Consider the following 25,847-nt stretch of genomic DNA (forward strand, 5'->3'; position numbering starts at 1 on the left):
GTTTGTAGGCCTGTATACAACTGTCAGGGTCCTTTTACCCTTGCCATTTCTTAATTCAACCCAAAGAGACTCAACTCCTTCCAATTCTATGTCATCTCTTTCCAATGATTTAATATTATTTCTCGTACACATACCTCACCATTTCCTTTGCCTACTAACCTATCTTTCAGAAGCACCTTATATCCTTGGACATTCAGCTCCCAATGGCAGCCATCCTTTAGCCAAGTTTCACAGATGACAACAACGTCATATTTGCCAATTTGTAGCTGAATTTCAAGATCATCCATTTTATTCCTTATGCTGCGTGCATTCAAATACAAAACGCTCAGTCCTGTATTTGTTGCTTTCTGTTTCAATTGCACCATGACTCTATTGCCCTGTAACTCATGCCACTAGCTTTGATTGAGCTTTATCTCCTGCCTGTTCTTTCTATAATCTCTGTTGCACGCTATCTTTGATTTATTTCTGTTTTTCCCTTCCTCTGCCCAATCACTCTAGTTCTTAGCCCCCTGCCAAATTCACTTAAACTCCTACTAACAGCTTTATTAAATGTGTCCGCTAGGATATTGGTCCCCTTTGGGTTCAGGTGTAACCCATCCTTTTTGTACCGGTTGTAGATTCCCAGAAGAGGCCCCAATGATCCAGGAATCTGAAGCCCTGTCCCCTACACAAATCTCTCAGCCACACATCAATATGCCTGATCATGCTATTTTTTCATCGCTAGCATGTGGTGCAGGCAGCAATCCTGAGATTACTACCCCAGAGGTCGACAGGGGTCTGGGTTACCAACGTTTCTGTTTATGTTCTATGTCAATACATCGGATGGCAGTATTGATGGCCCTGTGGCCAAATTTATGAATGAAGTTGAATATTGAAAGGACTAGATAGAGGGGTCGAGGAGGGCTGTAGTATCTGGTTATCACAATGCCATAAATACAACTTAAATATACAAATGATAGGCTTGCTCCACAGCTTGAAATTCTAAATTGGAGAATGGTGCTTTATTCACAAAATCCTCATAGCCCACAGTGACTGTACACTGATCCCAGCAATGGAACCCGCCACTGCAGCCCCACAATGCACTATGTACTGACTGCAAAGCTACGAAATTGCATATGAATAGCCTCCCCTCCCCCAACTCCAATCTTTCTGTGTCATCAGCAGACTGGGACTTCTCGCTGCCTCCGCCAGGCCACTAAACTGTGAACAACTGTGGTCAGGGACTGATCTCTGGGGTACTCCAAACGCTACCTCCTTCCACTCTGAAAACAACCCACTCACCCAGCCACACACTACCGGCAGTTTATCGATCTCCAACAAGAAAGCCTAATCACCTACTCCCGAGGTTCAATAGCATTGCTGACTCAGATGCCAGGAGGGGCATAATAATCAGAAAGTCTCTAGTCACAGCCATGTAAATACAACGTGATCTTAGTGGGTGTGTGGTGTATGCTCAGAATGCGAAGGAGTCAGACAACTGAGGCAAGTCACAGACTGATGAAGGGGAGGAATGATCCATTTTGATACAGAGAGGGAAGTAGAGAGTTTGATATTTTGCCTGATGCCGGAACTGTAGCCAGTTAGAAGATGAAGTCTTGTTCCTCCAAAATGTTTTGAGCTGTGACAGTGTTTTTAACAGAAGGCACCATGGAGACTAAAATTATCTGTTAAAATGTTGTCCTTCACCCACTGACATGCTTTGTAAACTTTTAACAGTGTAGACAAATCAAAGGATTTGTGTATGGGAACCTGAAACATAACAGCACATTTGTTCCACTGTATCTGTCAGTTCACCAGAGCTTGAATGCCACAGATCCTTGAACGTGGAGAAGACAGTGTCCCACTCGCTACAAGGAGAACCTGAACATATGTCGATGTCCGTGATCTGATTGGATACATTGCCATGGTGTTGATAGCAGTGAGATGTCATTCACTGGCTCTCATTTTGGAAGGGTTTCAGTCGGCCATTGCAGATACACCAACAGCCTTGCACTGGGAAGCGGCCGTTCACCTGCTCCATGTGTGCGAAGAGACTCATTCAGTTAACCCACTTTGTGTTGCTCCGGTGAGTTCACAATAAGTAGAAGCCACATATCTGTGAGGAATGAGCAAAGAGTTTTAGTCAATCATCCCAGCTGCTGCAGTACCAGCAAATTCACATCAGGAAGGAAGTTCAAATCAGCTCTGTGTTAAATGTTTAACCATCATGGTGACTGAAGGCAGCTGCAGATTCATGAGGTACTGTTACTGTCAGATTCTGCAGTTCTTGCGGCTGCTAGTCGCATCCAGGACTGAACCCTGGATGCTGAGCATTGGAGGAGTCCATTCTGCTGATGGTAGTCTTAAACTAGACTGGTGTTTAATATTGTGGATCTGTGAAAGATAAATCAGTTCTGTATCAAATCCCGTGTTGCAGGTACTTACTGACTACTGCACTCACAATGTACACTAGAGAGGCCACTCAGTTCATCTGGTCCCTGCCAATGTTTCTGTTCCATATCAGTATTTTAAAATCTATCCCTGCCGTTACCCTCTCACTCAATATGATGACAGGTTGCAACTAGTTACCACTCCATCGGAGAAGAGATTTCCCTTGAATTTCAAAGTATCATATAATCTACAGCACATTGCATGCCCTTCGCCAACAATGTTGTGCCAACCATGTAATAACCTACTTTAGGAACTGCCAATAATTACCCTACCACATCACCCTCTATTTTTCTAGGGTCCAAGTACCAATCTAAGAGCCTCTTAAGATACCTTGTTGTATTCACCTCCACTACCGTCACCAGCAGTGCATTCTGCACACCCACCACTGTTTGTGTAAAAAAAAACTTACCTCTGACAGCTCCCTTGCAACTTCTTCTAAGCACCTTAAAACCATGCTCCCTGATGTTAGCCATTTCTGTCTTGGGAAAAAGCCTGTGGCTATCCACGCGATCAATGTCTCTCATCATTTTATACACCTCCAGACTGAATAAGATGATGGTTTTGACCATGTTCAGGGCTCCAGACTAAGGTGGTCAAGCTCCTTCTTCCCTGCTCTTTTGAAAGTTTTGGGCCATTTTACTAATGTCAAAGGACCATGCATCAGACGGCTGGGTTGTTGCAATGCACCTCTAAAGTCTGACAGCAGGCTAGCGAGTGAACCTTCTGTGGAGCAGAGTCAGAAACCAAACAGTTGCCAACATGAGTTAGGGCTTTGGGGCTCCAGAGGGAGATGGGGTCTAGAGTTTACAAGGAAGAGGTAGAAGAGCAATCAGACCAGCAGGATTTGGCTACAAGTGAAAGACCAGAAACATTTGGAAACTAGTTGATCGGAAAAAGGTGGTTAATTTCTGCAAAATACTGGTGAAAATCAACAGATCAGGCAGGAAATGTGAAGGGAAATAAATAGACAACGTTTAGGCCGAGATACTTTAGCATCACGAGGAAATCTGAAGATGCTGGAAATTCAAACAACAACACACACAAAATGCTGGCGGAACACAGCAGGCCAGGCAGCATCTATAGGGAGAAGCGCTGTCGATGTTTCGGGCCGAGACCCTTCGTCAGGTCTAACCGAAAGGAAAGATAGTAAGAGATTTGAAAGTAGTGGGGGGAGGGGAAAATGCAAAATGATAGTAGAAGACCGGAGGGGGAGGGATGAAGCTAAGAGCTGGAAAGGTGATTGGCGAAAGTGATACAGAGCTGGAGAAGGGAAAGGATCATGGGACAGGAGGCCTCAGGAGAAAGTGGGGGGAGCACCAGAGTGAGATGGAGAACAGGCAAACAACTAAATATGTCAGGGATGGGGTAAGAAGGGAAGGCGGGGCATTAATGGAAGCTAGAGAAGTCAATGTTCATGCCATCAGGTTGGAGGTTACCCAGCCAGTATATAAGGTGTTGTTCCTCCAACCTGAGTTTGGATTCATTTTGACAGTAGAGGAGGCCATGGATAGACATATCAGAAAGGGAATGGGACGTGGAACTAAAATGTGTGGCCACTGGGAGATACTGCTTTTTCTGGCGGACCGAGCGTAGGTGTTCAGCGAAACGGCCTCCCAGTCTGCGTCGGGTCTCACCAATATATAAAAGTCCACACCGGGAGCACCGGACACAGTATACCACACCAGCCGACTCACAGGTGAAGTGTCGCCTCACCTGGAAGGACTGTCTGGGGCCCTGAATGGTGTAGAGGAAGGAGGTGTAAGGGCAGGTGTAGCACTTGTTCTGTTTACAAGGATAAGTGCCAGGAGGGAGATCGGTGGGAACAGATGTCCCTTGTCCACTTGTCCCCCCTATCCCTTCTCACCACCATTCAGGGCCCTCCTTTCTTTCTCCTGAGGCCTCCCGTCCCATGATCCTTTCCCTTCTCCAGCTCTGTATCACTTTTGCCAATCACCTTTCCAGCTCTTAGCTTCATCCCACCCCCTCTGGTCTTCTCCTATCATTTTGCATTTCTCCCTCCCCCCACTACTTTCAAATCTCTTACTATCTTTCCTTTCAGTTAGTCCTGACAAAGGGTCTCAGCCCGAAACGTCGACAGCACTTCTCCCTATAGATGCTGCCTGGCCTGCTGTGTTCCACCAGCATTTTGTGTGTGTTGATGCTTTAGCATGCCTGGACTGGGTACTCCTCTGCTTAGTTGCTGCCTGAACTGCAGAGTTCCTCCGGCATTTTGTGTATATGTGTCTACTTTTCAGGCAACAGCAGAATATTTGCATTTGTAAGAAAGTTCTATATTGGCATTAAACACGCGGAAAGTTTGCTGATATTAATTGTATTGTTGTATAGGAGCTGCTTTTTTCGTTAAAAGAGCTGCTGAGTCTTCACAAAATAAAACTGAGGTGTGGACGTGGAACCAATATTTGCAGAAACGTTTAATGGCAGCGTGATTACCCAGAAAGCTTTGCGTAACAATTCTCGCCGTCGCCGAAGCACTGATCAAATGCGCATGCGTCAGAGATGCGGCTGTGGCCGAATATCGCGCGTGCGCGTAGTACACGCAAGGCCTCGGAAATTCGGCTTCAGGTAAGAGTGGTTTTGCAACACCATCTGAGGGACAATTGCTGTGAACTGCGAACACCGAGTCTCGCAAACCCGGCACTGTCCGGCGCTCTTCCCTCTCTCTCAGCCCCATGATCCGTACACGGGCCCCGGGGAGCTTCCGGCTGCTGAGGGAATGGGAACCGATGGATCTCTCAGACAGAGCTGAGCTCCAGCTATCTAAATGCAAGGATTAGGAACTCGGAGAAAGGAACAAAATCTTTTACATCTCCAGTTGAGAAAATCGCCTTTGTTCTACCTCCAAACACAAACTCGAGGAAATCTACAGATGCTGGAAATTCAAGCAACACTCACAAAATGCTGGTGGAACGCAGCAGGCCAGGCAGCATCTATAGGAAGAAGTACTGTCGACGTTTCGGGTCGAGACCCTTCGTAAGGACTAACTGAAAGAAAAGATAGTAAGAGATTTGAGAGCGGGAGGCCATCCCTAATGCGTGAGGAGATCCGAAATGATAGGAGAAGACAGGAGGGGGTGGGTGAGGCTAAGAGCTAGAAAGTTGATTGGGTAAAGGAATACACAGCTGGACAAGGGAGAGGATCATAGGATGGGAGGCCCAGGGATAAAGAAAGGGTGAATGAAGCACCAGAGGGAGATGGAGAGCAGGCAAGGAGTGATTGTGAGAGGAACAGGAAAAAAAGAGAAAACAAAAGGGAAAAAATAATACATAAATAAGGGATGGGGTAAGAAGGGGGGGACACAAGGGAGTTGTGTAGGGGCTCTCCCATTTCACTCACATCTGCTCTCACCCCATCCACCTGCCTGCCCTCTTGGAATAGGGTTCCACTTGTCCTACCTACCACCCCACCAGCCTCTGGGTCCAACATATAATTCTCAGTAACTTCTGCCACCTCCAACGGGATTCCACCACCAAGTACATCTTGCCCTACCCTCCACTTCTGCTTTCTGCAAGTATCACTCCCTGCGTGACTCCTCTGTCCATCCATCCCCCCATCCCTTCCCACCAATCTCCCTCCTGGCACTTATCCTTCTAAACAGAACAAGTGCTACACCTGCCCTAACCCTTCCTCCCTCATGACCATTCAGGCCCCAGACAGTCCTTCCAGGTGAGGTGACACTTCATCTGTGAGTCAGCTGGTGTGGTTTACTGCATCAGGTTCTCCCGGTGTGGCCTTCTATGTATTGGTGAGACTCGACGCAGACTGGGAGACCATTTTGCTGAACACTGCCAGAGAGAGCAGGATCTCCCAGTGGCCTCACATTTTAATTCCACGTCCCATTCCCATTCTGATATGTCAATCTATGGACTCCTCTACTGTCGAGATGAAGCCACACTCAGGTTGGGGGAACAACAACTTACATTCTGTGTGGGTAGCCTCCAACCTGATGGCATGAACATTGACTTCTCTAACTTCTGCTAATGCCCCACCTCCCCTTCTTACTCCACCCCTTATTGATTTATTTGTTATTTTCTCTCTTTTTCTCTTTGCCCTCTCACAATCACTCCTTGCCTGTTCTCCATCTCCCTCTGGTGCTCCACTCCCCCTTTCTTTCTCGCTGGGCCTCCCATCCCATGATCCTCTCCCTTCTCCAGCTGTGTATCCCTTTACCCAATCAACTTTACAGTACTTAGCTTTATCCCTCCCCTTCCTGTCTTCTCCTATCATTTCAGATCTCCCCTCCCCATCCCCCTCCCAAATTTCTTACTATCTCTTCTTTCCTGACAAAGTGACTTGGCCCAAAATGTTGACTGTAATTTGCCAGACTCCAGTGAGACAGACTGCTGCCCTTCCCTTCATATTCATTGGCTTTGCCATTAATGAGTCACCACCATCAGTCACCTGGAGAGGGTTCAGGGGAAATATTTATATCCAATATCCAATCCAAAAGGTTGGTGGTGGTGTAGATAGTGTAGAGGATTGTTGAAGATTGCAGAGAGACATTGATAGGATGCAGAAGTGGGCTGAGAAGTGGCAGATGGAGTTCAACCCGGAGAAGTGTGAAGTGGTACACTTTGGAAGGACAACCTCCAAGGCAGAGTACAAAGTAAATGGCAGGATACTTGGTAGTGTGGAGGAGCAGAGGGATCTGGGGGTACATGTCCACAGATCCCTGAAATTTGCCTTACAGGTAGATTGGGTAGTTAAGAAAGTTTATAGGGTGTTAGCTTTCAAAAGTCGAGGGACAGAGTTTAAGAGACGCAATGTAATGATGCAGCTCTATAAAACTCTAGTTAGGCCACACTTGGAGTACTGTGTCCAGTTCTGGTCGTCTCAGTATAGGAAGGATGTGGAAGCATTGAAAGGGGTACAGAGGAGATTTACCAGGATGCTGCCTGGATTAGAGAGTATGAATTATGATCAGAGATTAAAAGAGCTAGGGCTTTACTCTTTGGAGAGAAGGAGGATGAGAGGAGACATGATAGAGGTGTACAAGCTATTAAGAGGAATAGACAGAGTGGACAGCCAGCGCCTCTTCCCCAGGGCACCACTGCTCAGTACAAGAGGACATGGCTTTAAGTTAAGGGGCGGGAAGTTCAAGGGAGATATTAGAGGAAAGTTTTTCACTCAGAGAGTGGTTGGTGCGTGGAATGCACTGCCTGAGTCAGTGGTGGAGGCGGACACACTAGTGAATTTTAAGAGACCACTAGACAGGTATATGGACGAATTTAAGGTGGGGGGGTTATATATGTGGCAGGGTTTGAGGGTCAGCACAACATTGTGGGCCGAAGGGCCTGTAATGTGCTGTACTATTCTATGTTCTGTTCTTCTAACACAGAAACTGGTGTTACCTGTGTGTATTGTGTCAATGTAAAAGTTGTGGGAGAACTTGCAAGTGGGAGGAAGTGGGGTGATACTTGGAAATCTGACTCTTTAAAGCATCATTTAGCAAGCAAATCAAATATGGATGGTGTGCAAAAGCTGGAGTGAGAAAATCCTTCATAACTCTCTACAGGCCTGCTACTTAGGTTGTGTGAGAGTGCAGATGAACTTGATCAAACCCAGAGGATATCAAAGTTCATATTAACAGTGATTTGCTAGCTGTTAAAATAAATGCCTCTCTATTTTAAAATTCAGCATGCATATGTTGTTGTCAATGGGAAAAAATTGCACAGCCCAAGATTTTTCGGTACACTGGTCATTATAAATTAGAGGGGACATTGGTGGGAAGGTGGGGAGACCTCCAGTGTCCTTGACGCCCTCACCGGTAAGATGTTCATCCAGCTGCAGCTTGTAACCCTGCACTTTAAGGAGTTGGAGCTGGAAATGGATAAATTCCAGATCTTCTGGGAGTCGAAGGGGGTGATAGATATGACATGAAGAGAGGTGAGTTACACCCAAGGTGCAGGATGCAGGAAACTGGGTGAGAGTCAGGAAGGGGAATGAGGTTAAATAGCAGTCGCAGAGTACTCTTGTGGCCATCCCCCATAACAACAACAACAACACTTTAGAAACTGTTCAGGGGAATTACCTGGTAGAGGAAAGTCAAAGGACTGATAGGGGATTTGTTAGTTAGGAAATTAAAACTAGCAGCGTTCTAATATTCTAGTGGTAAGACTCGCTGGTGCTAGTGTGTGGTGGTGGGAGGGGGGCGGTGTGTGGTTAAACTAAAGTTGCAGGAGGCATTGGAGACAGAATGCCAGAACAGATAGTGGAGAGGGTGAATTGAAATGACTTGTATCCTTCATTTACATGAGGAGTAGAAATCTTTACATTACTTCTCCATCTAAATGTGCAATGAGTAATTTCTAGTAATTTATAATAAATAATTAGTACATGGGACACTCATTACAACATAGAAATATAATTGTATCAGCATGAATTAATCAGTCTTATGGCCTGGTGGAAGGAGCCTGTTGGGCCTGGCTTTTATGCTGTGGTACTGTTTCCCGGATGGTAGCAGCTGGAACAGTTTGTGGATGGGGTGACTCGGGTCCCCAATGACCCTTCAGGCCTTTTTATACACCTGTCTTTGTAGATGTCTTGAATAGTGGAAAGTTCACATCTACAGATGCGCTGGGCTGTCTGCACCACTCTCTGCAGAGTCCTGCAATTGAGGGAAGTACAGTTCCCATACCAGGCAGTATTGCAGCCAGTCAGGATGCTCTCAATTGTGCCCGTGTAGAAAGTTAGGATTTGGGACCCATACCAAACTTCTTCAACCGTCTGAGGTGAAAGGGGAGCACAGCCACATACTACGCAGCCAGTATGTACAGACCACATGAGATCCTTGGTGATGTTTTGCCGAGGAACTTAAAGCTGTTCACCCGCTCAACCTCAGATTCATTGATGTCAATAAAGGTTAGCCTGTCTCCATTCCTCCTGTAGTATACAACCAGTTCCTTTGTTTTTGTGACATTGAGGGAGAGGTTTCTTTCTTGACACCCAGACAGATGTTGTTCAGACAAAGTCAGCAATCAAAATGTTGCACATGGTGCGATGAATGTGCTGAGCTGTGTATATCACAATGCAGGAAGCATCATAGGAAAACCAGATGAGCTAAGGACAGGGAACTATGATATTGTAGCCATTATTGGGACTTGGTTGCATCCAACAGTCTGAGGGATTTAGAGGAACAAAGTTGTAGAGAGATCGCAGACCATGCCAATAAACAAATTTTGATATAGAACATAGAACATTCGGCCCACAATGTTGTGCCGACCCTCAAACCCTGCCTCCCATATAACCCCCCCAACCTTAAATTCCTCCATATACTTGTCTAGTAGTCTCTTAAACTTCACTAGTGTGTCTGCCTCCACCACTGACTCAGGCAGTGCATTCCACGCACCAACCACTCTCTGAGTGAAAAACCTTCCTCTAATATTCCCCTTGAACTTCCCTCCCTTTAATTTAAAGCTATGTCCTCTTGTACTGAGCAGTGGTGCCCTGGGGAAGAGGCGCTGGCTGTCCGCTCTGTCTATTCCTCTTAATATCTTAATATAGTAAGTGATGTTAACTTTCCAAATATTGACTAGATCTCCCATACTGTAAAAAGTCTATTTGGGGTAGAACAACACACACAAAATGCTGGTGGAACACAGCAGGCCAGGCAGCATCTATAGGAGAAGTACTGTTGATGTTTCGGGCCAAGACCCTTCATCAGGACCCTTCACCTGGGGTAGAGTTTGTCAAATGTGTCCTTAATCAGCATGTAGAATTCCCGACGTAGCAGTGTGGAATAAACTATTAGGAAATAATCCGGGCTACTGACAGAAATTAGTGTATGGGAACACTTTGTATCTAGTGATCATAATGCCATGAGATTCCAAGTAAATATGGAAAAAGAGAGGTCTGGACCACGGGTTGAGGTTCTAAATTGGAGAAAAGTACCAGAAGGATCTGACAAGTGTTGTTTTGGACAAGCTGATTACTGGCAAAGGAGTACTTGGTAAATGGGTGTCCTTCAGCAGTGGAATTTTGAATGTGTAGAGTTTGTATGTGGCTGCCAAAATAAAAGTTGAAAGGTAACTGGTGCAGGGAACCTTGGTTTTCAAGAGATGTTGAGGCCCCGGATATTTTGTTCCTCTAAATGCCTCAGACTGTTCGGTGCAACCAAGACTCATTAATGACTACAAATCATAATTCAATGCCCTGAGCATATCTGATTTTTTTTTTAGTTGTCTTCTGTTAGTTTATAAAAGCTTCCCAATAGTTTTTGCTCTTTTGTTTGCCCTATTTTTGGCTTTTAAGTTGGCTTTGGTTTCTCATTTTAGCCACAGTTGTGTCCTCCTGCCTTTCCAATGTTTCCACTTCTTTGGGACGTATTGATCACTCAGCTCCCAAATTGCTCCCAGAAACTCCAGCCATTGCTGCTCCATCGTTATTCCTACCTTTTCACTTCCAAACAAGTTTGGCCAGCTTCTCTGTCACAGAAACATGGAGAAGTTCAGTACGGAAACAGGCTATTTGGCTCATCTAGTCAATGCTGAAAAAATATTTAAGCTGTCTAATGCAGCTACCTGCACCGGGGACTGTCGCTCTATATATCCCTACCATCCAGGCTCCCATCCGAACTTTGAAATGGTGAAACCAAGCTCATATTCACCACTTGTGCTGGCATCTCACTCCACACTCTCACGACCTTTTCAGTAAAGAGCTTTTCCAAATGTTCCCATTAAATTTTCACCTTCCCCACTTACCCATGACCTCTGGTTGTCATCCCACCCAACCTCAGTGAAAAAAAGCTGCTTGCATTTACCCTATCTATACCCTCATAATTGAGTATATTTCAAACAAATCCTCAAAGCAATAATTCCTTGCTTATGTTTAGAGCCTTTTTGAGGTGTATAAGATAATGAGAGGAATTGATCATGTGGATAGCCGAAGGCTTTTTTCCAGGGCTGAAATGGCTAACACAAGGGGGCACAGTTTTAAGATGCTTGAAAATGTGTACTGAGGGGATGTCACACAGAGAGTGGTGGATGCATGGAATGCACTGCCAACGGCGGTGATAAAGGTGCATAGGATCTTTTAAGAGAACCTTAGATAAGTACACGGAGCTTAGAGAAATAGGGGGCTATGCGTTAGGGAGATTCTAGGCCGTTTCTAGAGTCAGCACTACTTTGTGGCTTGAAGCGTCTAATATGTTGTAGATTTCTATGTTCTATGTTAAACAGCATAACAACATTGGCTGTTCTTCAGTCCTCTGATACCTCCTCCTGTCACCAAGGATGATTTAATTATCTCTGCTAGGGGCCCCAGCAATTTCTGTACTTGCCTCCTATAAGGTCCGAGGGAGCACCTTCTCATGCCCTGGAGATTTATCCACCCTAATCTGCCTCAGGATAGCAAACATCTCCTCTTCTTTAACCTGTACAGGGTCCACGGTTTAAATTCCGCTTTCCCACACTTCAGTAGACTCTGTGTCCATCTCCTGGGTAAATAGAGATGATCCCTGTCTGCTTTGGTTCCAAACATGGATTGCCATTCTGGTCTTCCAGAGGACCAACTTTGCCCCTTGCAATACTTTTGCTCTTTATCTATCTCTAGATAATCTAGATATCTCTAGATAATCCCTTAGGATTATCCTTCATCTTTTCTGCGAGGGCAACCTCATGCCTTCTTTTCATCATCCTGATTTATTTCTTATGTATTATCTTCCATTTCTTATACTTCATAAGAAACTGCCTTCCTATCCCTGTTATGCAACTCCATTTTGTGCTTCACTAGGGTCTCAATATCCCTTGAAAACCAAGGTTCCCTACAGTTTCTATCTTTACCTTTTATTCTGACAAGCACATACCTGCCTTGTACTTTCAAAATTTCATTTGAAGATCTCCCACTTACAGACAGACAGACATACTTTATTGATCCTGAGGGAGATTGGGTTTCGTTACAGCCACACCAACCAAGAATAGTGAAGAAATATAGCAATATTAAACCATAAATAATTAAATAATAATAATAAGTTAATCATGCCAAGTGGAAATAAGTCCAGGACCAGCCTATTGGCTCAGGGTGTCTGACACTCCGAGGGAGGAGTTATAAAGTTTGATGGCCACAGGTAGGAATGAATTCCTATGACGCTCAATGTTACATCTCGGTGGAATGAGTCTCTGGCTGAATGTACCCGTGTCTAACCAGTACATTATGGAGTGGATGGGAGACATTGACCAAGATGGCATGCAACTTGGACAGCATCGTCTTTTCAGACACCACCGTCAGAGAGTTACCATCAGTTACCAAGCACACCTTTGCCATAAAGCAGCCTGTCCCAGTCCACACTTGCCAGATCCTAGTGTCATAATTCCAGGTGCTGATCCATGCCCTGAACACATCCGCCTTTCCTACGCTGCTCCTTGTATTGAAATATACAGGGCTCAGCATATTCACTTGTGTTCACTTGCATATTCACAAATGCTCAACATTGTTCATTCCTGACTTTGGCTGAGGACTGAACAGCATCTGTCCACTCTCCACTATCTATTCTGTTATTCAGGCTCCCGTTTCCCTTGCAACTTCAGTTTAACTCCCATCTCCCACCATGCAGCTCTGTCACCCCTTTGGCTTTCCTCTCCCAGATCAATAAAAAGGAGGTACATACCAGTTACAAATACATAGGAACAAATGGGGTACTGATGAAGCACAGGAAATTCAAGTGAACACTTATGAAAGAAATAAAAGAAGGCATGAGGTTGCCCCAGCAGACAAGGTGAAGGGGAATCCTCAGAGATTCTGCAGATCTGTTAAGAGCAAAAAGATTGCAAGGGAAAAAATTAATCCTCTGGAAGATCAGAATGATAATCCATATGAAGAGACAAAATAGATGCGGGAGTTTTTTTTTTGCATCTGTATTTACTCTGGAGCTGGACACAGTCTATAAAAGTGAGGCAAAGCAGCATCAACTTCATGGACCCTGTACAGATTACTGAGGTGGAGGTGTTTGCTGTCTTAAGGCAAATTAGTGTGGATAAATCCCCAGGGCCTGACAAGTTGCTCCCTGGGACTCTGCGAAAGATAAGTGCAGAAATTGTTGGGGCCCAAGCACAGATATTTAAAACATCCTCAGTGACAGGTGAGGTACTGGAGGATCAGAGGACAGCCAGTGTTGTTCCGCTGTTGAGGAAAGGCTGTAAAACTAAACTAAGAATAGTATGTTGGTGAGCTTGACATCAATAGGGGGAAAGTTATTGGAACGTATGTGCTGGAAGTGGATATATAAGTGTTTGGATAGATGTGGACTGATTAAGGATAGACAGCATGGCTTTTTCCACGGTAGGTCGTCTAACTAATCTTATAAAGTCTCTCTAGGAAGTTATCAGGAAAGTGGATGAAGGCAAGGCAGTGGATGTTGTCTGCATGAACTTTAACAAGGCACTTGACAAAGGCTCATCTGGGAGGTTGGTCAAGAAGGTTCAGTCACTCAGCATTCAAGATTAGACAATAAATTGGATGAGCGAATTGGATCAGCAAATTTGAGGATAACACCAACATTGGGGGTGTAATGGACCGTGAGGAAGACTATCATGGCTTGCAGTGAGATCTGGACAAGCTGGAAAAATAGGTTGAGAAATGGAAAATGGAATTTAATGGAGACAAGTGCGAGGTAATGCACTTTGGTAGGACCTAGGTCTTACACAGTGACTGGTAGGTACTGAGGAGTGCTGTAGACAAAAGGGATCTGGGAAAACAGGTCCATAATTCACTGAAAGATGTGTTACAGGTAGATAGGGACAGCATGAAAGATTTTGGCACATTGGCCTTCATAAACCGAAGTACTGAGTGCAAAAGATGGATGTTGTGCTGAAGTTGTGTAAGACTTTGGTGAGGCCTAACCTGGAGTTTTGAGTGCAGTTTGGTCACCAACCTACAGGAAGATGTAAAAGAGGTTGAATGAGTTCAGAGAAAACTCACAAGGATGTTGCCAGTTCTGGAGGAACGAGTGAACAGGTCAGGACTTTATTCCTTGGAATGTAGAAGATTGAGGGGAGATTTGATGTAGGTGTACCACAATTATGAGGGGTATAGATAGGATAAATGCAAGCTGGCTTTTTCCACTGAGATGGTGTGGGATGACAACCAGAGGTCGTGGGTTAAGTGTGAAAGGTGAAATGTTAAGGGGAACATGAGGGGAAACTTCTTCCACAGATGGTCATCTGGGTGTGGAATGTGCAGCCAGCACAAGTGGTGCATGCAAGCTCAATTTCAACATTTAAGAGGTTCGTATAGGTACCTGGATGGTAGGGGTACAGGAGTAGAAAGTTTAAATAGTTCAGCACCAACTAGATGGGCCAAAGGGTCTGTTTCTGTGTTAAACTTTTCCATGACTGTGACAGGAACCTTAAATATGCTAACATTCACTCAAATTCCTTTTAACAACTGTGCAGTTCAGCCTTACATCTGAGTAGGCGATATTTACATGGCGTTAAAACTGTGGCACTTTAAATAAACAGTACATAAATGAAAATCCCAGCTACACGTTAACAAAGGCAATTTGTATGAGAGTGTTTGTTACTGTGGGGCCAGGCACCCATGCAGCTCAGTGGGAACATTGACTCTACCAATGGAGAGTCAAACTGAGCCAGGTCACAGATTGGAGACGGCAGAAAATGCCCCATTCTTATAGAGACAGGAAGAGCATCAGAGAGTTTGATGGTCATTCCAGATACCAGCACTGTGCCCAGTTAGAAGATGATTTCTCTCTCCAACTTGGGTTGAACCTCACAGTAACAGTGTGATGTCAGATCACACCTTGACACTCAAGTGTTCTCATCTGAAATGTTGTCCTTCACCCATTGATGGTTTTTATAAATCTTTTTACAGGATAAAAATGACAAGGAATTTGTCTATGGGAATTCAAACACAGCACACCAGTTTTGCTGTCTCTGTCTAGATATTTAAGAAGTGGAGAAAGGGATTCAATCGACCACCCTTGCTGCTCAGACTGTGGGGAGGTAATCACTCGATCATCTGACCGACTGGCACGCCTGTCATTTTAAACAGGGGGAAACTGCTCAGACAGTGGGAATGGATTCAGTCGGTCATTTCAACTGAAGGTACATCAGCAAGTTCACACTGGGACAAGGCCATTCACCTTTTCTGTGGGTGAGAAGGGATTCAGTCAGTCTTCCCACCTGCGGACACACCAGTTCACACTGGGCAAAGGCAGGTCATCTGCTGAATTTGTGAGTAAGGATTCACTCGGTCATCTGACCTAATGGCTCACCAGCGAGTTCACACCGGGGAGCAGCCGTTCACCTGCTCGGACTGTGGGAAGGGATTCACTTGCTCATCTAAACTGAAGGTACATCAGCGAGTTCACACTGGAGAGAGGCCGTTCACCTGCTCAGAGTGTGGGAAGGGATTCACTCAGGCATCTCACCTACTGAAACATCAGTCAGTTCACACTGCAGAGGGAGGTTTCACCTGCTCAGATTGTGGGAGGAGATTCCCCCATTCTTCCACCCTACAGAGACACCAGTCCGTTCACACTGGAGAGAGGCCATTCACCTGCTCAGTCTGTGGGAAGACATTCACTCAGTCATCTCACCTACAGAGTCACCAACGAGTTCACACTGGGGAGAATCCGTTCACCTGCTCAGACTGTGGGAAGGGATTCACTTGCTCATTTAATCTGAAGGTACATTTGAGAGTTCACACTGGAGAAAAGCCGTTCACCTGCTCAGACTGTGGGAAGGGATTCACTCAGGCATCTCACCTATTGACACACCAGTCAGTTCACACTGGGGAGAGGCCATTCACCTGCTCAGTTTGTGGGAAGACATTCACTCAGTCATCCAACCTACAGAGTCACCAACGAGTTCACACTGGGGAGAAGCCGTTCACCTGCTCATACTGTGGGAAGGGATTCACTCAATCATCTCACCTGAAGCTACATCAGAGAGTTCACACCGGGGAGAGGCCATTCACCTGCTCAGAATGTGGGAAAGGATTCACTCAGTCATCCAAACTACTGGCACATCAGTCAGTTCACACTGGGGAGTGGCCATTCACCTGCTCTTACTGTGGAAAGGGATTCACTCGATCCTCCGAACTGCTGGTACACCAGTCAGTTCACACTGGGGAGAGGCCGTTCACCTGCTCAGACTGTGGGAAGGGATTCACTCAGGCATCTAACCTATTGAGACACCAATCAGTTCACACTGGAGAGAGGCTGTTTAAATGCTCAGACTGTGGGAAGGGATTCGCTCAGTCATCTCAACTGAAGATACACCAGCGAGTTCACACTGGGGAGAGGCCGTTCACCTGCTCAGACTGTGGGAAGACATTTACTCAATCATCCCACCTACAGAGTCACCAACGAGTTCACACTGGGGAGAGGCCATTCACCTGCTCAGATTGTGGAAAGGGATTCACTCGATCATCCACCCTATTGACACACCAGTCAGTTCACAGTGAGGAGAGGCCGTTCAGTTGCTTAGAATGTGGGAAGGCATTCACACGATCATCTCATCTACTGAAACACCAGCGAGTTCACACTGGGGAGAGGCCATACACCTGCTCAGTCTGTGGGAAGAGATTCACTCAGTCATCCAACCTACAGAGTCACCAGCGAGATCACACTGGGGAGAGGCCATTCACCTGCTCAGATTGTGGAAAGGGATTCACTCGATCATCCACCCTATTGGCGCACCAGTCAATTCACACTGGGGAAAGGACATTCAGCTGCTCAGAATGTGGGAAGGCATTCACACGATCATCTCATCTACTGAAACACCAGCGAGTTCACACTGGTTAGAGGCTGATCACCTGCTCAGACATTGGCAAGAGGTTACATAGAATAGTACAGCACATTACAGGCCCTTCGGCCCACAATGTTGTGCCTACCATCAAACCCTGCCTCCCATATAAACCCCCCCCCCCACCTTAAATTCCTCCATATACCTGTCTAGTAGTCTCTTAAACTTCACTAGTGTATCTGCCTCCACCACAGACTCAGGCAGTGCATTTCACGCACCAACCACTCTCTGAGTGAAAAACCTTCCTCTAATATCCCCCTTGAACTTCCCTCCCCTTAACTTAAAGCCATGTCCTCTTGTTCTTCCTGGGGAAGAAGCGCTGGCTGTCCACTCTGTCTATTCCTCTTAATATCTTGTACACCTCTATCATGTCTCCTCTCATCCTCCTTCTCTCCAAAGAGTAAAGCCCTAGCTCCCTTAATCTCTGATCATAATCCATACTCTCTAAACCAGGCAGCATCCTGGTAAATCTCCTCTGTACCCTTTCCAATGCTTCCACATCCTTCCTATACTGAGGCGACCAGAAATGGACACAGTACTCCAAGTGTGGCCTAACTAGAGTTTTATAGAGCTGCATCATTACATCGCATCTCTTAAACTCTATCCCTCAACTTATGAAAGCTAACACCCCATAAGCTTTCTTAACTACCCTATCTACCTGTGAGGCAACTTTCAGGGATCTGTGGACATGTACCCCCAGATCCCTCTGCTCCTCCACACTACCAAGTATCCTGCCATTTACTTTGTACTCTGCCTTGGACTTTGTCTTTCCAAAGTGTACCACCTCACACTTCTCTGGGTTGAACTCCATCTGCTACTTCTCAGCCCACTTCTGCATCCTATCAATGTCTCTCTGCAACCTTCAACAATCCTCTACACTATCTGCAACACCACCAACCTTTGTGTCGTCTGCAAACTTGCCAACCCACCCTTCTACCCCACATCCAGGTCATTAATAAAAATCACAAGAAGTAGAGGCCCCAGAACAGATCCTTGTGGGACACCACTAGTCGCAACCCTCCAATCTGAATGTACTCCCTCCACCATGACCCTCTGCCTTCTGCAGGCAAGCCAATTCTGAATCCACCTGGCCAAACTTCCCTGGATCCCATGCCTTCTGACTTTCTGATAAGCCTACCATGTGGAACCTTGTCAAATGCCTAACTAAAATCTATGTAGATCACATCCACTGCACTACCCTCATCTATATGCCTGGTCACCTCCTCAAAGAACTCTATCAGGTTTGTTAGACACAATCTGCCTTTCACAAAGTCATGCTGACTGTCCCTGATCAGACCATGATTCTCTAAATGCCCATAGATCCTATCTCTAAGAATCTTTCCCAACAGCTTTCCCACCACAGACGTAAGGCTCACTGGTCTATAATTACCTGGACTATCCTTACTACCTTTTTTGAACAAGGGGACAACATTCGCCTCCCTCCAATCCTCCGGTACCATTCCTGTGGACAACAAGGACATAAAGATCCTAGCCAGAGGTTCAGCAATCTCTTCCCTAGCCTCATGGAGCAGCCTGGGGAATATTCCGTCAGGCCCCGGGGACTTATCCGTCCTAATGTATTTTAACAACTCCAATACCTCCTCTCCCTTAATATCAACATGCTCCAGAACATCAGCCTCACTCATATTGTCCTCACCGTCATCAGGTTCCTTCTCAGTGGTGAATACCGAAGAGAAGTATTCATTGAGGACCTCGCTAACTTCCACAGCCTCCAGGCACATCTTCCCACTTTTATCTCTAATTGGTCCTACCTTCACTCCTGTCATCCTTTTGTTCTTCACATAATTAAAGAATGCCTTGGGGTTTTCCTTTACCCTACTCGCCAAGGCCTTCTCATGCCCCCGTCTTGCTCTTCTCAGCCCCTTCTTAAGCTCCTTTCTTGCTACCTTATATTCCTCAATAGACCCATCTGATCCTTGCTTCCTAAACCTCATGTATGCTGCCTTCTTCCTCCTGACTAGATTTTCCACTTGTCACCCATGGTTCCTTCATCCTACCATTCTTTATCTTCCTCTGCGGGAAAAATTTATCCCTAACATCCTGCAAGAGATCCTTAAACATTGACCACATGTCCATAGTACATTTCCCTACAAAAACATCATCCCAATTCACACCCGCAAGTTCTAGCCTTATAGCTTCATAATTTGCCCTTCCCCAATTACAAATTTTCATGTCCACTCTGATTCTATCCTTTTCCATGATAATGCTAAAGGTCAGGGAGTGGTGATCACTGTCCCCCAGATGCTCACCCACTGACAGATCTGTGACCAGACCCAGTTCATTACCTAATACAAGATCCAGTATGGCATTCCCCCTAGTCAGCCTGTCTACATACTGTGACAGGAATCCATCCTGGACACACTTAACAAACTCTGCCCCATTTATAACCCTTGGAACTTATCAAGTGCCAATCAATGTTAGGGAAGTTAAAGTCAACCATGATAACAACCCTGTTATTTTTGCATCTTTCTCTCAGATGGTTCTCTCAGCCATCTCCACCAAATGTGCATCATTGAGTTCACACTGGGGAGATGCTGTTCACCTGTTGTGAATGTGGGAAGTGATTCTAACCTTGTGACACACTACTGGGTTCGCACTGGGGAGAAAGTTTCAATAAGCTGCATGCTGGATATTTGTCTATCACCATTGCTGAATGCAATTTTGAGTGTGACTGTTGGTGCTGAACTCTACAATTATTGCTGCTGCTCATCACACCCAGTTCTGCAGCCTGGTCACTGGGCAGGGGAGGAGTCTCTTCTGCTGCATATTCACCTTTAATGGGACTGAAGTTTAATATTCTGGATCAGAGACAAATAAATCAGTTGTATTGTAGTTGTAATAAACCCAGTGTACCCTAGAGTAAGCTGAGGTTGGCTGGACCCTGCCAGTGATTCTGTTCCATGACAGTCCATTTAAATCCTCCCCTGTTGTTCCCGTCTCGCTGTCCCTGTGGTGATGGGTTCCAAACAGTCACCACTGTGGGTGAAGAGGTTTCCCTTGAGTTTTCTGCAGATTGAAGAAGACAAGCTGACTGCAGTTCTGTCTGACATGTTCTTCGCCCCTCAAATCTCTCGGCTGAGGAAGAACGACATTGGTAGTTAACCTCCTTATTGCCTGCTCATTTCCACATTATGGGTCATTTTTCCTGCTTCTAAAGGGTTGTTGAAAACACCACTGTCTTCTAAAGACTGAAAGCAGAATGGGAAACCATTAGTTTGATGTTCATCGGAGCAAGGTCAAAAAGGCAGGTCTGCACAGGGCAGAGTTTGGGGCTCTGGACAATGGTCGGGGTAAGAACGTATGATGAGGAGAAGGGAATCAGCAATGGGGCATGGCAACGAATAACAGAGTAGCAACATTTGGAAGCTGATTGACAGAGAAAATAATTCGGTTGTCAGACTGATGACACAAACAATGCCTGTGGTGAGGTGCTCCATTGGTCAAGGAATGTGTGTGTTGGGATGGTTATATCTATTGAGAGAGCTGTTTCTGCTTGTTTATCCTGTAATATTTTATCCAGATGGTTATTATGGATTGTCCTATCTGAAATAATGTATTTATTATGATGTGATTTGTAAGATTTTGACTCTAAAAGTGGATCAGGCTTGAGTTTATGGTGTCTTTATGAAGTGATGGAGGGCATTCATGAGTTTGTATTTTAAAGCAAGATTTTGGTGAATGATATTTGTCACATGATCATACCTGCATAATTGATCGGATTGAGTTAAACTGCTGCAGGATCCCGGAATGTGTTGGATTGTGTCTGGTTTATCTTGGCATTTTCTGCATTTATTGCCTGATTTGTTTGTCTTTTATGTCATTTTGATTTTTTAAAATGTCAACCACCTTGTCCTGTATTTCCACAAGGAACCCCTGTTGATGGGAAGAGGTCTCCAACTTTGAGTCAAGCACTCAATGCTTCCTTCTCACCATCTCGTTTTGCTCCGATCATTGGGATGTCTCCCATGGAAGGTCATACTCATTCCACAGGTTATCTTTTTCTTCCATAGTAATGAATAATTTTTCTGAGTTGGCCTCTTATTTAAGTTTTCTGGTCTGTATTGCTGATCAGAATTGCATATACACATATGGAGGGCTGAATCCTGTTTATTTTGTATGAAAATATATACCTTAGTAATCTTATCAGACTGTTGGGCATTTTTTTTTATGTCTGTTTAGTTCTTCCTCCTTCTGTCCTCAGTAGTGTTAATCTAAGTGTGTTTGAGTGTAAATAGTCTTTTCTGAATTGTCATTTCAGTTTTTATTTTTCTTTGTAAAGTTTCCAGATTGGAATGGGACCAAGATATTTTGCCTCAGGAATACGTTAATATGGGTATAGCGAAAGTGTTCATTGCCTTTGTTGTAGCCATTGATCCTGTGGATAAGACATTGATCACATGCACAGCCAGAGGAATTTTCCCATGGTTGAAATGGCTAACACATGGGGGCATAATTTTATGGTGCTTGGAAATGGGTACAAAGGGGATGTCAGAGATAAATTTTTCACGAAGAGCATGGTTGGTGCGTGGAATGCACTACCAGATAAGGGAGTAGAGGTATATACAATACAGTCTTTTAAGAAAGTCTTAGATTGGTACATGGAGCTTAGAAAAATAAAGAGCAATGCAGTAGGAAAATTCTAGGCAGCTTCTAGAGTAGGTTACATTGCAGGCACAACATTGTGGGACTAAGAGCCTGTAATGTGCTATAGATTTCTATTTTCTGTGTTCCATTTGTTATACCATAGATGTCTACTTGGCAAATGTTCTTAAGCCTTGAAGTAAATGTTGTTAAAAGTTTTCCTTTTTGCACTTATTTTTCTATTTTAATTGTTTTTTGGTTTTCCAGACAGCTGGGTGTCGAGAGTTCTGATGAAGGGTCTGGGCCCAAAACGTTGATTCTCATCCATAGATGCTGCCTGACGTGCTGAGCTCCTCCAGCACATTGTGTGAGTTGCTTCAGACTTCCAGCATCTGCAGTATCTCATGTCCCAGATACTTATATGTTTATTGGAAGGACACGCAGGTAGGGAGAGAGGGTGGTGTGGCTCTGTTGGTAAAAAATAAAATCAAAGTTGACATACGATTGGCAGGCATTGCCGTAAGCAGCCATTGTGGGTAGCACTAAGGAACAGCAATGGTGAAAAGACCCAGATGGGAGTTTTCTGGAGATTTCCAAACAGTAGTATGTATACTATGCACAAATTACAACGGGAGAAAGAAAATGCATGCATACAATAGTCATGAGAGATAGTCATGCAGATACATTGGGAAAATCAGGTAGGTGCAGGATCACAAGAGGGGGATTTCCACAAGATGGCTTTTTAGAGTAGCTGCTGGTTGAGCCCAGCTGGGGATCAGCTATTCTCGATTGGGTGTTGTGCAGTGAACAGGAAGTAATTAGAGCACTTAAAGAACCCAGAGGGGGAAGCGATCTTAAAATATTGGAATTCATCCTGAAATGTGAAAAGGAGAAGCTGAAGTGAGATGTATCAGTATAACCGTAGAATAAAGAGAATTACAGAGAGAAGAATTGGCCAAAAATATTTAGAAAAGAACACTAGATGGAATTTCTGGATGCAATTCAGAAGGCACACAATAAACCATATGTACCAAAGAGGAATAAGTATTCTAAAGACAGGATGATACAAGTATAGCTAATGAGAAGGCAAAGCCAACATAAAAGCCAAAGAGAGGGCATATAACAGATCAAGCAATGGTGGGAAGTTCGGGGATTAGGAAGCTTTTAACAAGCAACAAAAGGAAACTAAGAATGTAATTAAGAAGGGAAATATGGAATGTGAAGTTAAGCTAGCCAGTAACATTAAAGAGGATACCAAATGTTTCTTCCGATACATATGGTGTAGTGGAGTGGCAAGAGTGGATATCGGACCATAGAAATCCGATGCTGGAGGGGTAGTAATGGGGGACAAGGAGCTGGCGGATGAACTGAATAAGTATTCTGCATCAGTCTTCAGTATAGAAAACACTAGCAGTGGAAGTTCAGATGTCAGTGGTCAGAATGTGTAAAGTTACATTACTCGGGAGAAGGTTCTTGGGAAACAGAAAAGTCTGAAGGTAGATACGTCACCTGGACCAGATGGTGTACACACCAGAGATCTGAAAGAGGTGGCTGAGGAGACTGGAGAGGGATTAGTACTGATGCTTCAAGAATCAATGGATTCTGGTATGGTTCTGGAAGTCTGGAAATTTGAAAATATCACTCTACTCTTCAAGAAGGGAAAGAGGTGGAAGAACTGAAATTTTAGGCCATTTTGTCTGACTCCACTGATTGGGAAGATTCTTGAATATATTGGAAAGTTGTTGGGGATGTGTTTTCAGGGTATTTCGAGGCACATGATAAAACCAGCCATTCTCAGCATGTTGCCTTCAAGGGAAAATCTTGTCTGACAAGTATGTTGAAATTCTTTGAATTCATTGAGGAAGTAACAAGTAAGATAGACAGAGGAGAATTGGCTGATGATGCGCTTTCAGAACTGGATTTTCGGAAGGTCCTTGACAAGGTGCCTCCCATTGGTCTGCTTAACAAGTTATGACAAGAAATTACAGGAAAGATTCTTGAATGGATTGTGCAGTGGCTGATTGGCACGAGGCAAAGAATAGTAATAAGGGGAACCTTTTCTGGTTTGCTGCCAGTGACTTGTGTTCCACAGGGATCTGTGTTGGGACTGATTCTTTTTATGTTATATGGTAATGAGTTAGATGGCAGAATTGATGGCTGTGTTGCAACGTTTGCCGATGATACCAAGATAGCTGGAGGGACAGGTAGTTTTGAGGAAGTAGAGAGGCTACAAAAGGACTTCGACAGATGAGGAATGTGCAAAGAAATAGTAGATGGAATACAGTGTAGGGAACTATAGTCATGTACTTTGGAGAAAGAAATAAAAGTGGCAGATGAAATACAGTGTAGCGACTGCAGGTCTGCAGTCAGGTACTCGGGTTCCCTTAGCATAATGTTGCACGGACATTATTAGCAAAACACTCTGATACAATATGGGTTTCATTTTGTTGCAGACAAAAATGCCATTTTGGACCTACAAGTACATTTCCATGGTGACAGAGAAATGCTCAAACACCCTTCACCATCTCTGAGAACCTTCTGAACCCTGAGAACCCTTCTGAACCCTACATCACTCCCCATTTCTGTAAACCCCTCCGAACCCTACAGCACTCGCCAGCTCTGCAAAACCCTCCATCATCCACACTGGTGGATTCAGCTGACCCGAGAAAGACACTGCCCGTGGCAGATTGCAGGGCTCATAAAACACCCTCATGCTTTTTGTTTATAAATCTACTGATTTGCATGGATATCTTGACTAAACCTCCTCCCACCTTGTCTCCTGTAAAAGAAAACTATTTCTTTTTCTCAGTTCCTTCGTTTCTGCCACATTTGTTGACAGGATGAGGTTTTCCTTTCCAAATCGTCAGAGTTGTCATCCTCCTTCAAAGAATGCAGTTTCCCTTCCACCACCATTGATGCTGATCTCACACCCAATTGTTTTATTTCCTGAAAATCCGCCTTCACTCTGTATTCCAGTCACCTCCACAGATCTCCAAACATCAAACATATGTTGTTCTACCAGCCGCCCCAACCCTCTGTTTTCCATCCGGATTTCCTTGTCCACTCATCTCTCCCCTCTAATCTATTTCCTGAAACGTATCCTTGCAAAGCGAGGGAAGTGTACACATTCTTATTTACCTTCTCCCTCGGCACCATTCAGGATCACAAGCAGTCTGTCCAGGTGAGGCAACACTTCACCTGCGGTTCTGTTGGTTCATCTACTGTATCCAGCGCTCCCAATGCGGCCTTCTGTATCTCAGTGAGACGTGATGTCGAGTGGAAAACCTCCTTATTGAGTACATTTGTTCCATCCGTAATAAAGCGTATTTCCTGGTGGCCAATCATTTCAAATCCACTCTCCCTTCCCATTCCAACATGCCAGATCATTGTTGGATTAACATGATGACAGCACTCCCAGGTTGGAGGAGCAACACCTCATAATACATCTGTGTAGCTTCCAACCTGATGGCATGAACATCGATATCTTTAACTTCCACCTCCATTTTTTTTTAACCTACACCCCCTCCCCTTGGTTCTGTCTCCCCTCTTACCTCCTCTCTTGCCCATTGCCGATCATCTCCCTCTGATGCCTCCTTTCCATCCTTTTCTCCCATGGTTGGCTCTTGTCTCCTCTCAGATTCCTTATTTTCAGCCCTTTGCAATTTCCGCTGACTGCCGACCACCTCACTCCTCACTTCATCTGTCCGTTCCTCCACCCACTCACCTTCACTCTTATCTGGCTTCACCTATCAACTGCCTGCTTATACTCCTCCTCCTCCACCTAACATCTATTCCGCACACCCCCACCCCCTTCCATTTCCGAGGCAAGAAGTGTCTGCTATGCTCGACCCCTATAGAAGCTACCTGACCTCCTGAGTTCCTCCAACATTTTGTGTATGTTACTTGCCATCTCCAACATCTGCAGAATCTCATCGGGTTGCAGTTCAGAGTGTAGAGATGACATTGAGTCTTACTAATGTAGAGGAGGCCACACCGGGAGAACAGGAAACAGTAGGTGACTACACCAAGCACGAAGCT

General features: G+C 44.9%; 1 protein-coding gene and 1 long non-coding RNA gene across 2 annotated transcripts; one reads left to right on the forward strand and one right to left on the reverse strand.

Moving 5' to 3' along the window:
* Positions 1 to 973: 973 nt before the first annotated feature.
* Positions 974 to 6,331, reverse strand: LOC132391509 (uncharacterized). The gene is made up of 2 exons (XR_009511254.1): positions 5,344 to 6,331; positions 974 to 2,095 (listed from the first exon to the last, which is right to left on the reverse strand). It is a non-coding gene; the product is annotated as an uncharacterized LOC132391509 (long non-coding RNA).
* Positions 6,332 to 14,238: 7,907 nt separating this feature from the next.
* On the forward strand, positions 14,239 to 25,150 carry LOC132390919 (zinc finger protein 239-like). Its single transcript, XM_059963455.1, has 3 exons — positions 14,239 to 14,271; positions 16,088 to 21,218; positions 22,077 to 25,150. The coding sequence occupies exons 1-2, from the start codon at positions 14,239 to 14,241 to the stop codon at positions 17,204 to 17,206; spliced, it is 1,152 nt and encodes a 383-aa protein (XP_059819438.1). The 3' UTR covers positions 17,207 to 21,218; positions 22,077 to 25,150.
* The last annotated feature ends 697 nt before the right edge of the window (positions 25,151 to 25,847 follow it).

The sequence above is a fragment of the Hypanus sabinus genome, chromosome 3 (assembly GCF_030144855.1).
Source record: "Hypanus sabinus isolate sHypSab1 chromosome 3, sHypSab1.hap1, whole genome shotgun sequence".
NCBI lineage: Eukaryota > Metazoa > Chordata > Chondrichthyes > Myliobatiformes > Dasyatidae > Hypanus > Hypanus sabinus.

Bases quoted from the DNA above. Each gene is read 5' to 3' on its own strand.
- LOC132390919 (XM_059963455.1), top strand. From the start codon at position 14,239: ATGGATGTTGTGCTGAAGTTGTGTAAGACTTTG. The intron at 14,272-16,087 runs GTGAGGCCTAAC...TTTAATCTGAAG, and splicing joins TGAAGTTGTGTAAGACTTTG to GTACATTTGAGAGTTCACAC.